General features: G+C 46.6%; 1 protein-coding gene and 1 long non-coding RNA gene across 3 annotated transcripts in view; one reads left to right on the top strand and one right to left on the bottom strand.

Moving 5' to 3' along the window:
- Positions 1–15,415, top strand: part of LOC146205231 (beta-alanine transporter-like) — a 112,874-nt gene that overhangs the window by 8,211 nt on the left and 89,248 nt on the right. The window contains exons 2-8 of one of the 2 annotated variants that reach the window (XM_084582681.1): positions 4,938–5,341; positions 5,676–5,779; positions 7,495–7,649; positions 8,789–8,957; positions 9,213–9,339; positions 10,347–10,677; positions 14,940–15,121. In XM_084582681.1, the coding sequence (XP_084438807.1) occupies positions 4,940–5,341; positions 5,676–5,779; positions 7,495–7,649; positions 8,789–8,957; positions 9,213–9,339; positions 10,347–10,677; positions 14,940–15,121 (1,470 nt within the window). In that variant the 5' untranslated portion in view covers positions 4,938–4,939. Of the gene's footprint in view, positions 1–4,937; positions 5,342–5,675; positions 5,780–7,494; positions 7,650–8,788; positions 8,958–9,212; positions 9,340–10,346; positions 10,678–14,934; positions 15,122–15,415 lie in introns of those variants that run through there. The other variant, XM_084582689.1, reaches the window with a different exon arrangement.
- Positions 1,236–6,372, bottom strand: LOC146205234 (uncharacterized). Its single transcript, XR_014701570.1, has 3 exons — positions 6,071–6,372; positions 2,743–2,844; positions 1,236–1,937 (listed from the first exon to the last, which is right to left on the bottom strand). It is a non-coding gene; the product is annotated as an uncharacterized LOC146205234 (long non-coding RNA).

The raw sequence follows: 15,415 nt of genomic DNA, 5'->3' as shown, positions 1-15,415 counted from the left end.
TGCTCGGCCATGCCTACTACCACCTGCCAGTGCCACGCCCGTGATTTAACACGGACGTGGCGCTGGCAGGTGGTAGTAGGCATGGCCGAGGGGTAGTAGAGGTGATAGTAACGGGACCTTCAACGCCATGGCGTTAAAAATGTGATGGGCGTGCGGCCCTGCAGCAACAAATCTCCGCATTGCTCAGGAAGTAGGCGCCTCTCGGTTCGTGAGGAATCAGCAAGATAGGCGCGCGTCGAAAACCTATAATCATAGGAACGAGGCAACATTCTCGGCGCAAACGCCATTGCACCAACAGGTGCAGAATAATTGGTGGACGCAGTAAGAAATGGGCCCAGTGCCCTTCCTGACAAGCTTGCGCTGAACTTTTGCCAGTGTTGTGTCACCGCGGAGCACAAAGGTGAAAATATCTGCAGACGCACAAAGGGCCTGTAGTAAAACGATAAAAGCTCACACCCGGCCACGGTGCACCCAGCATATCTTGGTGCCGCTACGGCGCACATCGGTTTGCAGGCTGCGAAATGCGGACACGAACTGTGTTTTAGAGATTCCGTTCTGTGAGTGCGGCCCGCTAAGGTAAGCGCGCCCTTTCGCATTTCCCGCGTAAAGCGTATACAAAATACCTCCTCTTATATATATATATATATATATATATATATATATTTCTGGTAGCGCCATTATGCTTTGGTTCTATTTTTTACCTACCTTCTTCTGTCTCACTCGGATTTTTTTATAGCTCAGTTCAGGCAAGTATTTTCTCTTTCTCGTTGTCTTTGAGCATGGCGTAATGAGGTCTACTGATGAAAACATTGGATCATGCGTCAGCCGTGCCGCCACTTTCTAAGTTGTAACTTGCACCCATTTTTTAAGGTCACCGAAAATCTGGCGTCGGCGCCGGCGTCGGTGTTGACGTTGTTTGGCTTGGTTTGGTTTGTAGGTCATAACGTCCCAAAGCGACCCAAGAGACACCGTTGTGGAGGACTCTGAAAATTTCGACCACTGGGGTTCTTTAATGTGCGTGAGCTTTGAAAATTCACAAGCATGGAGCTGGCAGGCGGTATAGCTGGCAGCTGACATGGCCGCGGACTGACGTTTACGCCAGTCAGTCCGCTCCCGCAGTTGGCAGCTCCTGTCATATGGCAGGGTGATATCGGAATTAGCCTGCCAGGACCCTTGCATTCATGTTACCTCTAGGCCACGCCGGCACGTTTATGCGGCTTGGTTAAAGCGGGGCTTTATATATGGGCTGGCAGCCTACGCTATCGCGTTATTCCTTAGAGGCGGAACTTGTGTTACATATAATTTTGTTCTCTCAGAAAAAAAGGTGGTGTTTATTTATTTATTTATTATTATTATTATTATTTTCTTTTCTTTACCGGTGAGACTGCATACATTTCGCGTCTGAGCAGTAAATGCTGGTGCGACCCGCTCTTTTAATTCGACCCAATACTTTTTGCTGCTATGCAAAAAATGCAGCTTGATTGCTACGAGGGGAGATCAAAAAGTTTTGCAACTCGGGTGTAACCAGACTTCTGCCATTGATTTCTTTGTACCATTTGTTCAAGTCATTTTTCGAACCAAGTGCCTTAATGCCAAGCCTTTCGGGTTCACGTTTCATTGATCTATCAGCAGCGAGGTAAAAATGGCGTCCTCTCGCGAGTTTCAGCTTGAGCACTGGAGCCTGATGAAGTTTTTGTCGAAAGAAGTAAGTTCCCCCAGCGAAATTCACCGTATAGAATGGTGAATGTGTATGGCAGCGAATATACTTCGTATGTTACAGTAACTCGTTGATTCAAAGAATTTAAACGCGGCCACGTGGACGTGCAAGGCGGCCCGTTTCCAGAATGAATCAGCACTTGAACCGATTTTTTATTGCGATAGCAATACTGCGCCAGGTTTCGGCCCATCACGTCGTCCCGGGAAGGGCCACATTTGACCTTGAACAGACAAGAAGAAAAAGAAGAACTCTCGGTCACCCGCAGCTAATGCTTTCGCTCCACATTCGGTTCAGCAGCATTGAACCCTTCTCATTTATATGTGGGCTAGTAGCTTACGCTCTGGCGTCATACTCTTAAAGGATGAGCTTAAGTGTCCCCAATAATGTAGCACTTTAGACTGACAGGGCGTGACCAAAAGAGGCTTCCGCCGTTGCTATCGCAATTCAATTATAGGGTTAACCAGAGTTAAACCACAACTAATTTTTTTACTCTCTTCTGAGAGCCTTCTCATGAAGAGTCGCTGAATTTGTGTATGAAGTTGTCACCTAATTTAACATTTTGTACGGGAGTGGTTTCAGAATCGTCTATTACATCTCTGGTACTTTGAAGGTCTCGGCCCGGTGGGCGCCACGAATAGGTCGACACCACCATGTGCCTTTGTCAAGGGAGCTTCTGTACCTCTATTCATTCAAGCAATCCAGAATATGTTTTCAACCGCCTTGTGACTGGAGACAGGACGTAATCCTACGAGTGGACTGCGAAGCAAAACAGGGGCATATACGGAAAAATCATTCGGAATTCTCGTCTCCGATAAAACTGAAGCCCGAGCTATAGGGAAGAAATTGTTAGGGACAGTTTTTTATTTCTTTTTTTTTTTTGGGGGGGGGGGGCGCGAAGGAGATATTACTTATTGAGTATCTGTATTAAGCAACATTCTCCGATGATTGCAGTAGGCATTCTGGAGAAAAGTCGAGAATTTGTGACAAGAGGCGTTCTTGTAGTCTATGACAATGCCCCGACTCACAAGTCTCTTGTTGCCGAGGCTGCCATTCGGGAGCGTGACTTCAAAGAGCTGAGCCCCCCACACTTTATCCCCGCTCTGGGCCCTAGTGACCTTCTTCCAAACCTGAAGAAACACATAAAAAGAAGAAGCTTAATTCTTACACGTGAACTCGCTACAACCTCTACATGGGAGTTGCACGATAACCAGGAAGCTTTTTTAGGTGTCAAAATTCTTTCAGGAAAATGGAAGTACATTAGTGTTATGGAAGATTATGTTGCAGCATAATCTTAGTGGATATAGTGAATAGTGCAAAATGTTCCGCTGGAAACCATGTTTACAAATGGTTCAGTTAATTGGAAAAGTATTTTGAATATAGAAGCGTGCATAATACATCTTCGCGACATTTTACAGCATAATACCTGTATAAAAACACTTCAAGACTATATAACACAAGCACTTCTCATATCTCATCACTCAGCTGATATCAGCTGATTGCCAGCGTTTACGTTTATATATCTCCATAAAGAGTGTCCTCAGGTCGGCTAGTGGTAATCTGCTGCTTGGCAAACTTATTAAAATGAATGGTGAGACTTTTTATTCATTCTGAATGCGATGGAGACAAGTTAATTTCTGCTGTGTTATGTTATTTGAAAGCAGCAGTAAATGCCAGAACACCAAAATAAGTTCACGTAGTAGTTGTATACATAACCCTTCCACTCAATGCCTTCTCATCTGTACATTTATGCGACGTGCATTACATTGATAATGCTGCAATATATACTTAATCTGGGCCCAAAGGAGTAAATCTCAGCTTTGTCTAACAACCACCCAGAATTGATCAATTTTGTTTGAACTGCTACTGTTCTTGTTCAGAACGGTGGATAAATGCGTGAAAAAAAAAAAAAAAAAAGTAGGCTTAGGTCAGCGGGGTAGAATCAGTTCAGTTTAATTCCCCAAGATTATCATAAGTTTCCTGAAAATATATGACTGACGAAAAATGAGTGGGTGTGAGCGGTTTCATTTAAAAAATTAGGAGGACGCGCTTGAGCTTTGCCTTAAGAGTAGACGCGATAGCGCTTTTGACGCAACCTTTTCATTCTGCAAATTTTTTATTTTTTTTTGTTGAAATTAATTGAAATGAAAAAAAAAAATATTATTATTATTGTAGCATCTCTATACAACACCAACACACCTTAAGTCACACATACGATAACGCGTTCAGCAGGTTCGTCCCTAGCACATTTGGTACCAACGACCCTTCGTGGCCTATATGCGTTTCATGCCCACAATAGCGACAAGTGTGTTTCATTGAATTGCTTCTATTTTCTTAAAACCTTCCATTAAAGGAACCTCCTCTTCAGTTTTGACTTGATTTGGACCCTTCGCAATTCGTTGGCTTTATTTGAAACTTCTCGAATCATTTCCGACAGCCGCAGAACGTCGACGACGCCAGGTTTTCAGTAGAACTAGTTCATTAGGTATCGTGTAATAGATGGCTTTATGTGCACTTGAAATCACTCTGATGCGATCGATGAACGTGGTCCCACTGATGGGTGCAGCGCGCCTCTGATGTGTGAGATGTTCGCAAATAGCTCGTGGGCATTCCTGTATTCATCACATAGTTTATACATGGCACATGCATTTTTGACTGACAAATGATTTTGACTACTCATATCTTCATATAAAGCGCAATGCAATACAGCCCGGGAGTTCAGTTTAAGTGAATGAGGTTTGGGACGAATCAATTGAGACTTTTATAAGTGGTACAGCTCAAATACGTAAAGGTGCACTTGTTAACAAAGTTTTCATGATACCGCCGGCCAAAACTGATGTCTGGACATTCTTGTACAGTCCAATGTATGTAGTACACTTATTGTACCTCCAGGCAAACATCCTGAAACGCTATTTGCAAATAATATATGTTTTATACGTTTGTGCTATTCTTCACCAAAATGACTATCCATGTGATGTCCTGCAGATATCACTGTTGGACATAGACATTTGGATCATGCTCGCACTTTTAACGAATGTTGGCGATTGGCTGGGTTGGTTAGCTGTCGTAATTATGAAGAGCTAACTTGAACACGAGGGACAGCATGAATGGAATGGATACACTGGGCAAAGCGCTTGTGTTCATGAGTGGTCGGTGTGGCTAACTTGGTGCTCCCACCTCGCGTCGTTTCTCCTGCACGTGGGCCCACTCGGCGGCGTGCCAGTCATGGACCTGGACGAGCTGCTGCCAGAGATAGGGGCCTTCGGGCCGTACCAGAAGTGGATCTACTTCCTCCTTTGCATCCCGGCCACGCTACCCGCGGTGTTTACGCTCTTCAGTAGCATCTTCGTGTCGGCCACGCCGCGTCACCGGTGCCGGGTGCCCGAGCTGGAGGCCCTGTACGATGCCTTCTCGCCCGCCGAGCTCGCCGAGTTCAGCATCCCGCGGCGAGCTGGCGGCGGCGAGTGGGAGAGCTGTCGTATGTACGACCTCAACTACACTGCAGTGGTACTGCGCGTGCGCGATGAAGGCTTGTTACCGCGCCCCGACAAGTCATGGCCGACCAGGGATTGTAACCAGGGGTGGGTCTACGACACTACCTACTACGATGACACGCTAGTGACTCAGGTAATGAACAGTCCGAACGCCTATGTACGCCGAGCGATTGTCTGCTCTGCCGGCTCTGCGACGAATAAGATGCGGTGTTTTGCCGATTTTCAATTGAAGCATATTTGCCGGGCGATTGCTGAATGCGTTTATCAGTTCTAATTAGCTGAGATCAACAGATTTTTAAACTGGTGACCTTAAAACACACCTTATACCGTAGAGTTGTCAATAATAACCGTCACAGCAAATATATCCGATAGACGCACCTAGTTTCGCTGTAGACACTTCGAAGTTGCGACAGTGTACATGCTGCGATTTTGACAGAGCTTCGGGTGGCCTTCTTCGACGTGCACAGATGGACGTTGTGCGCGACGACGCGTGGAAGGTGTCCATGGCTCAATGCTCCTTCTACATTGGTAGCGTGGCTGGCAACCTGCTCTTCGGCTACATCGGGGACAGGCAAGTGGTCCCGTGCATATAGGCAAGTACCGATCGAGACGGTAGTATACGTACTTATTAAGGCTGAGACTTAAGCTGTATACAGTTTGGGCCTCGATCATGTTTAGGAACCAGCGCCGCACAGTTACAGTCGAACACCAATACAGAAGGGCACATGGGGAACACGAGCAAGTTAGTTCGAAGGGCACACGTAATACATGATAAGGAGAGCGACTACAAATGTCGCGGCAGCCGCCTTCAACTAATAATGTTCACTGTCCATAAGAAAAAAACATAAAGAAAATTGATTACCTTATTGTGATCCTTACGTTATGTAATGGCTGCCGTACGTAAGATTACTTTGGTAAAAAGGAAATTCTAAACGGTCATTTCCATCCTGCTGAATCCCTCCTGTAGAGCAGGAATTTAAGAAATCCAGGCTCAGTACACTTTGAAGTGGTCGGCTCTTCTGCTTTTAAGGCTTACTTTAGACTTGAAACAGAAGAAAATGAAGAGCCAAAATAGTGATCTAAACCGAACAAACGCGTATACCACGTCCTGAAATATAGCTGCAATTTAACAGCCCTCACTGAGAAATGGAAACTCGCAACCTTTGGCCTATGCAAACTAAATGTCAGCTGAAGCAACCCACCTGAAAGAAGGTATGGAGCCTATCTAAATTAATTTCACGTTTAGAGATGGAAATATGCGCACCGCGATCCAAAAGAACCAGCTCTCTGAATCCGTAAGGTTTATTTTTCTTTTTTTGCCGTTTAACATAGCGACACAAGACATATAAAAAGGAAACAAACGAAATTAGCGCTGACGCTTTACAAAGCATTTCTTTAAAAGTCAGCACTTATGAATTGTTTACGTCGCTTGTTCTTTCCCAATGTATATTTATTTTTTCCCTGGGCATTTTTTTCCCAATGTAATTTGCATTGAAACTGATTGATAGAAGTTGCGCCTTAATTGCGCATTGCATCGAAACTGCGAGTAACATATACACTCTAGACCCCCCCCCCCTTCCCCCCTTCCGTACACATCCCGCCTTAGTTGCGCTGTAATTAAGGGGTAATATGCAGATAGCCGTCGATAAAGTAGCTTTTTCCTGCAACGAGGCTATCACGCGTAGAAACAAATTCCCTAACCCACTTCCTCCTAAACCTGCAAAGCACCCGTCGTGTGTAATTATACTCACCATCTAACACGTGCATTTACAGTACAAAAACAAGCGCCACCGGCAACCTTCGCCTCTGTACATTCCTTAATTTTGACCACCTGCAAATCATTCGGTTTCCATGAGACTTAGGAGCACGCCCCGGGGTTCCCTTTTCTGGTTGGCACAGTGGCTTCGGCGTTAGCCTGCGAGCCCAAAGCCATGGGACCGAAACCCAGCCACGGCGGCCAAGGAGACAAAACAAAAAAAGCCTCCCTGTGGAAATGTTATCTGAGTGTGGTGTAAAAATCGCGAGCGGTGGAAATTAATATGCATTCGTTCTTGTATATATCGTCATTCAAATTCCACGCATTGACGCATATACATCTGCAGTTTCGCTACTTCTAGGGACTCTAGTTTCGCGAAGCTAAGCCACACATACGATACATACCACGCTATGCTTTCTTGCTGGAAACTCGCGGTATGATTGTTCCTGCCGTCAAAAGCAACCGGTTGCCCCCCAGCATTCGAACCGCGGACGCTTGACCGCAATGTCGCGCGTCTGTCACGCATGCAGATGGGGTCGCAAGAAGTCCTTCCTTCTTACGATCGTGGTGAACGTGGTAGGAGGGATCGGAGCCGCCTTCCCGGACACCTACGAGGCTTACATCGCATGGAGAGGCATCATCGGCATGGTCTACCCGGCCATATTTCAGACGCCGTTCATCATGAGTGAGAGCAGCGTCCAACTTTTCATCTTTTGGTTGCAGCGAAGCTTCCATTGTTTTGATAACAACCACCCAGTCGAACATGCACACTATGAATGCCTTTCTTACGTTCTCGAGGGCTGTCATTGGGATCCTGATGCCCATGCGTGCCGAACAGCCGTCACTATACATGTCTTTGAGAGAGTGCAAAAGCAGGAAGCGCTGTTTAATATAAGTATACCGACACTTGTAAAAACAACCTATGTTCTACTGCATTGTCTGCACAACGAGAGCGGTAATAGTAGAGGGCCAGCTAGCGTTCTTCTGCCGCGGACGTAAGGCCACTCACGCCTCCTACGCACAGTGCCCTCTTAAATGGAATCAGCATGATTAGACTGCACCACAAGTAAGCATGACGTGAAGCGGCCTTCTGTTTTTGTGCGACGTCCCATGTACATACAGCCGGCATGCCTATCGCGCTCAACCCTTGTGAGATTCAATTAAAATTATTTCCCTTTGAGCGATCGGATTACTTGAATGCAAGAAACAATACGCGGTTCAAAGAACTTTGCGAAAATGCGAATTCGCGCGAAGAGATATTCCGAATTTTTACGGGCCACACCACAGGGTTCTACGCCTATAGAGACAAATCAGCGATTTCGCGTTTTGCGTGCTGACAAGACGTATGTATAGGCTTTAAGAAAAAGGGTAAAAAAAAAAAGAAAACAGGTGATGGCTGGACGGGCTATGAAACTTTAATCACCGGTTTCATTACGAAATATCGCAAAAATCGCTGTTTTGAGTGGACTAGAGAAGTAAGGTTCCAGATAGCAGTTTCATTGTGCTCTACATGTCCTGCAATGTTACCCATATTATAGGTTTTGTTTTGTGACCGCATCTATCGGCAACTGTCCGTCCAAAGTGGTCACTCTATAAAGTTTGCAGCATTGTGCAAGAGAGGTCTCGGGGGCCTTTCTCAAGTGCGGGGATATTTGCGAATTCTAACAGCGCTCCGCCAGCTCGCATAAAGCTCTACGAGTTTAGCGAGCTTGAGTCTCGATCTGCTAGCTTTGCAGAACTTACGAGAGCATGTGTTTGCGAGTGGCGTTCGGCTACACTCGAAAGTTTCGTGCTCTGACGCAGCGTCGTCCCTTTGCGGCGCAGGCATGGAGATCATGAGCCCCGAGAAGCGAACCTTCGCCGGCATGTTCGTCTGTGCCGTGTACGGCGTGGCACTCATGTCACTGGCCGGCGTGGCTTACCTGCTGCGCTCCTGGTTCGCCATCTCGCTGGCCACCTCACTGCCCTTCGTGGCGCTACTGGCCCTCTGGTGGTGCGGGTTCCCCTTCACTTGCACGTGCTTGCCTAACGTTCTGTCGCACATAGGGCTGCTCAATTCCTTTCACTCTTCCCTTGCGTTACAATGTAGTACACCGCTGGATGCAAGGCCGGAGGGACATACTTAAAGGAAGAAGACTATAGATTTACGCCGTTCTGTAGAGACACGCTTTGAAATGCGCGATAGCGAAATATTTACTCGATTCGTGCTCGTGTCGAGGTAAACGTGGGCTAACTTTGACGCTAACAGGCTCGTTCCAGAATCCCCGCGATGGCTGCTCAGCCAAAATAAACTCACCGAGGCCGAGATTATTGTCCAGAAGATTGCCAAGAGGAATGGAAAGACGATACCCCCAAATTTCCTGAAGACTTTTATGGTGAGTGATGCAGATGACCATCTGCATCTACAAGATTTTACATGCGCCTAACACGCCACTGTACAATGACGATAATACACTATGTTGCCGTCTGATAAAAGAAAAACATATACAGACATTGCCAAAAGCAAACAGCCTCAGGTTTTTGCTTCTCAGTTTTGTATAGTGGGGCTTTTCTGGCATCTGTGGGAAGTCATCACTTCCTGGCAGGAGGTTTCATCTCGCTTTCAGTAGATTTATAACGCTGGAGGTGTTAAAGACCCAGAAATAAGTACAATGCGGCGATTTCAACCGGCTGATCCGGAGTAGATTTTGTCGCTCCCTAAAACCAAATAGCGTGTTTCAATAGATTTGTATTCTGAACCTGAGTCCTGATTGGACCGCGACGGTGTCTCCAGACGTCTTGCTCCTCAGCGAATTCGGAGCGCCGGATCGCCGTCTGTAATTTATCATAAGCTTCTTTACAATGGGTGTACCTATCTGACGGCAACATGCCTGATAAGAAACAAAAAAGAAAGCGATTTCCGAAGGTCGACCGCCATAATTTTTTCGAAGGCTTACAAGAACATGTTGGTGTTCAGTCCTCACATCCTCTTTAGCTTTTTTCTTCGCGGTTACATGTACATATATTTTTTTTTCTTCCATAGTGGTAGAACTTTACAGTTTTCTCCAAGGTCTAATATCTACTGACGCTGAGAAAGATTTTAAAGTAGCAATTCTTAATGTAATCAATAGGCGAAATCCTTAAGAAGATCACGCACTATCCTTGTCGAAGTCCCTTATCCATTCAGTTTTAGGTCACGCCCACATTGCACTACAGTTGCAGTTGAAAAATGCATTAGTCCTCCCAGGATGTAAGCCTATAATATATTAACACGAGCTGACTCAATCATGCAAGCAATAGGTATACGGTTAGATGCGAGAAGGAAGCGGGTACGGCCCCTGGCGATTAAACTTGTACCCGCGGTGTATGTGACAACACTGTGGATTCCCTCACTCGCGCACAGGAACAAAAGCAGAGCCTGGCGTGCACAGAGATGGCAGTCGATGGAGGGCTGTCCCTCCGAGGCCTTGTGCAGTACCCGAACCTCCTCAAGAAAGTGGTGGTGGTGAGCTTCGGTTGGACGGCCAACACCATGGTGTATAACGGCCTATCATTCGCCGTCTCGTCTATGGGCATCAGCGACTACGTGTCCTTCACCATTAGCGGCGCCGCCGAAGTGCCGGGCGTCTGCCTGGCCTGGTACTTCATGGACAGGCACGGCAGGAGACCCGTGATGGTCTTCAGCATGTTGCTTGGGGGCATCGCGTGCATCGCCACCGTCTTCTCTCCATCAGGCAAGCGTGCCGACGCTATGCTCCGACCACGACGGCTATATAAATGGCTTATCTAGGAAGACCGTAGTGTGACTCAGCAGGTTATCGCGCTGGGCACGCCTCAAAGCGGTCATGATATCAGCATCCAGTTTATCGGTGTCACCACAACTCGTATCGCGGTCAGCAGCCCCGTACAAACCTCGTCTTCTTTACTATCTCAAATGATGTACGCCAGCTTTCCGGGGCAGAGTCCTGAATCCGTGTACCACAAAATCCTTCTCGGCCATGGTGCAAGATATATAGGTGGGGACACAGCGAGCCGCGCCGGTGTCATCTGAGCCCTACGAGATGGTAGTTCGCTTAGCGGCTCCTGGCGTAGTGGGAGGCAATGCTTTTCTATGAGGAATACGCGCTTTTTAAGGGCCATTTTCTTGCACAATGTGGCCGATGATGAGAGGAAAATATTTTCACCGCGTTGTTTTTGTATAGAACCATTAATAACCACACTTTTGTGTGCATCAGTGACACCGAGCGTGATTAAATAAGGGCGTAGGGGGCGAACAATTTTTCGCGCGTAATTTCAACTTGCTGCACGAATAAGCGGCGGAACCTTGCCGACAATTCATTAACCATCGCTTGTTTCGTTTTTCTTTTCAGTTTGCCTCTTTGGTTCGTGCGTCAGTGTGCCCGCTCAACTATTCCCCCTCTCTACGCGCAGTCGTTTGATCCCTAGTTCGCTCGTTACTTTGTTTACTCCTTAGGTTTTCTAACTGGGTTCTGTACGTAGGGACCAAACGCAGTGCCTAGTTTATTGAAACCTATTTTAGAGCACTAACTTTACCTGACTATTCGGAGTAGGCCAAGATGCTGTACGCCGACGGCCTGTTATTTTGCCGGAAGAGCCGGCGATGACAATCCACCCGGTGAACTTTGCAGCGTGCCAACTCGCTTCGTCATTACCTGCACTCTACAACCCTGATAGGATGTGTAAAGGGGTAATAGCGGGCGCAATTGTTTACTCGTTTTGGGGATGGTGCTGTCGTTCGTGCTTGTCGGGGTCGTGCAAATATTAATGGCTGTCGGGTTTGAGGCAGCATTTGTCACGGCAGCATTTGTTCCTGTTTTCGTGCACGTAACTCGTCCGCACTTTTGTTCGCTTGATTATCCCATTCGTCCACTCAGTCTTTCGCACGTTAGTGATTTGTGCGATATAAGAAGTGGTACGGGGCGCTGTTTTATTTCCTTTATTAAGTAGTTAAGAATGCCCTATGAATTTTATTTTATATTTTTGTCCGGTTCGCCTCATCGAACGCAGGATTCGCTTTCCCTGCCCTATTTACGCAACCTAAAGTGAGTGAGTTGAGTGAAAGTGAGCGCCTTCAATTGAACAACAATGACAATGGTTGAGTGATGTGCTGTGCATAAACTGTGACTTCAACCTTTTCTTCGCTACTTTGTCAGGATATAAATTTCGGTAATAGACAAGCTAATAAATAATTCTGGACTTCGCGTCTGCACTGATGCAAAAATGGGTACGGCTTAAGAATAGTGCTACAGTGATGTTTTTGCCAATGACAAAGAAACAATTCAGGCCACACGAACGGAACGGCTTTTGCGGGACAGAGCATCGTGCGATATCAGCTGGTTGCTATCGGAACGGCGCCGTTATGTTTTTTTTTTTTTTTCTTGTGGCGAAGATTCACCGCTATATCGACGCTGGCGCTGCGATCAGCGACCCGGTTCGGAGGAGCGTACGCTGGTACTTTATCTGGTCACTTGCGTCCAGTGCCTCGCCCATGCTGTGTCCTCACCTAAATATTCCTAGCCCGTGCTTTTCGGTTCTAAGAGTAAAATAAATAAATAATTGAAGGGACACTTAGGGACAAATTTTGAAACGCTCCTTACCTGAGTGAGGACGACTTAAGATAGGCTCGCCTTCCCTAGTCAATTTTTTAACACGCCTTACTGAGGAGCACTTAATGATGCCTCTCTTGAAGCGCCCTTTTTCCTAGGTAGGCACTGTGCTACCTCCATGCTCCCTTTCGTCGCTCCTTCACCGGCACGCACGCTTCCATGCACAACAATTCGCTTTGCGCTTGCGCAGTAGGGCGTCTCTGCCGGCTCGGGTGACGCCCACTGCTAGTAGAAAAGCGCGCAGAGCGAAAATTCGGTGCTACTCCTGCAGGTGGTGGTGGTAACAACTTTTATTGCCACAAAATGCAAGGGATGATTAGTTCGGGCTGGGGCGAGTTCAGGGTGCCCTCCAGTCGGGGGCGATCTCTTGACCTCGAGTGATGCAAAGCCCCTCCGTTTTAAACAGTTGCATACTGCCAGGTCAGCCATGTTTCTCTGTCAAACCAAGTACGTACAGATTTGAAACAAAACGTGTCAGATCAAAAACGAGAGCCCATAGGAGCGTAACCCGAAATAATTACAGAGTCATAAAGGTGTACTTGCCTTTTTTTTACAATTTGAACAATTATACTTCAAATATTGAGCGCATATTCTCGATACCAAACGCATACAAGCGGCTCCTCGTCACTCTGAATGCCTCCTTAGCCAAGTAGCCGCTAAGGATGGTTCAAAAATTTTACGCCTCTCTTAAACGTCTCATTGAGTTTATGAAGCATGGAGTCGGGCTCCTCGCGGAAGGTAAGGAACTAGCGTAAGCCAACGAGCGTTCTAAACTTCACATTTACGAAGCGACCGCTCCCGTTGCGGATCATCGTTTACGTGTGCATGTACTTGCTATCGTATACCTATCACTAATCTTTTCATTTTTGCCTCTTACATCCCACACATACAAATCAGCATAGTTTTTTGCTACTGCATATATGAAGGACCACCCGACGCAAATATAAAGTCCTGCTTTAACCAAGCCGTATGAGCGTGCCTACGTGACCTATAGGGGCAGCATGTCTATAATAACTCCGGGTCCAAGGGTCCTGGAAGGCTGGATTCCCATCTCACCCTCCCATCTCAAAGACGAAGCCCTAGTAGGCAGCGCCTAACCAACTCAACCATGTCACGTGGTCTCGTGACGACACACAGCCGACGACTGGTCAGTGCACGGCCATGTCGCAGGCCGACTATCATGAAAGGTGCCCCGGATCGCCGATCGTAATACGTCATTATAGCCTTTTTTTTTCTTATATCCATGTGGTACCTATAATAAGGACTGCTAGTCATTTCTCACATATAATTTTGCCTCTGTGTGGAGCTAGCGAAAGTGGAATAAAAATACAACTTCCTTTTCTTGCGTCTCTCCCTTAGCGTTTAACGGCTCATATATAAAGGAACTGAATGATGTGATGGGGGATTAGTACCTCCCTCATGGACGGCTCCGGATTATTAACTTCGACCTCCTGGGATTCTTTACCAGACTCTGCGCGATCTCAGTGCAAGTTGAAGAACATTAAGGAGCGTCTTTTGTTCGGAATGCACTTGACGTCTCTCTCTACATCTCTGGATCTCAAAGGGAGAAGGGATGCACATGCGAGAAAAAGGATGGGGTGGGGACGTAACGTGCTTTCTGCGTAATTTTTGCTTTCTTTCTGGAGCACATTCAAGAATATTATGCGTATAATTCTAAACCAGCTTCTCCCTTTCTTTTTTACTTCTACACCAACCACGAATGTCCATGTGAGGTACAGTTCTAGAGCGAATATGTCCCGTTATCAACCAAACTCGGATTGTTCCGGTGCGTGGAAGGATGGTCACGTAAAATCAGGAAGAGGTCAGAAACATTCGTATTAATGCTAAATTTCTCAGGGAGTTTCCTGTAATCCTGATTGATTTGGCGACGCCAGGAATTGAACTCAGAACCTTCCGATTGCGAGACGGGCGCGCCACCGACAGGTAATGACAGCGCGTTGGTCCAAGCTGCGTGAATGTGCGGTACATTCAGCAGTAGTCGCAGTGATAGCGAAGTCATGTGGTAGTGATGTTGTGACCATATGCTCCTTTCCTTGCCATCGTCCAGAACGGTGCGTTGAAACGACACTAGTCGAAATTTTTTAATTAGCGACGCAGTATGATTCAGAATAGGCCACAGCTGCGTTCGCGTTCACAACACTCAAGCAGTCTTAAGTGCCCTCCGCAACATTTGCTGGATGCACACATCATATTCACGTCTGCACAATTATAATTGCTGCTTTATTTGCAGATAATTCATTTCGTCCCTTCGCCATTTTTCTTTATTTTTGTAACGTGCTCAGTTCCAGCTGCTTGGCTGTTAGTAAATAACCTAAAATAAAACCCTTGCATGTTTGCTCTCAGCGCAGATAGTGCGTGGCCCCCTGTGGTGCTGTGCAGCCTGGGAAAAATGAGCATCACGGCCTCCTTCGCCACGATATACGTGTACAGCGCCGAACTGTTCCCTACTGTGCTAAGGACTTCCGCCATGGGTATTGCCGCCATGACAGCGAGCATCAGTCTCATCATCACGCCTCATATACTCTACCTGGTGCGAGCCTTGTACGAAAACTTATATACGAAAAAAACACACAAAAAGCAACAGCCAATTTCATGCAATAGCTCATCCTCCAGTCCGTTCGTCCGTGCAGCGAGTGTGTGGCGCCTGCCTTATACTTGTTTATGCCAACGCATTGTATATACTGTTATCCGCGTAACGGCTCAGTTTATGCGCACGTTATTATCTCCTTCAAATTCCGTTGCTTTCGCCGTTTGCCCAATTAGAGTAGCTAAAATTGCATATGAAGCAATTTAATCGCCAACACTGAAAATGAAGCTGTCTCGA

This window comes from Amblyomma maculatum, chromosome 1 (assembly GCF_055883805.1).
Source record: "Amblyomma maculatum isolate TAMU_Amacu chromosome 1, ASM5588380v1, whole genome shotgun sequence".
Lineage (NCBI taxonomy): Eukaryota > Metazoa > Arthropoda > Arachnida > Ixodida > Ixodidae > Amblyomma > Amblyomma maculatum.
Note: the sequence above shows the minus strand (reverse complement) of the source record. Positions and strands in the feature narration are given on the sequence as shown.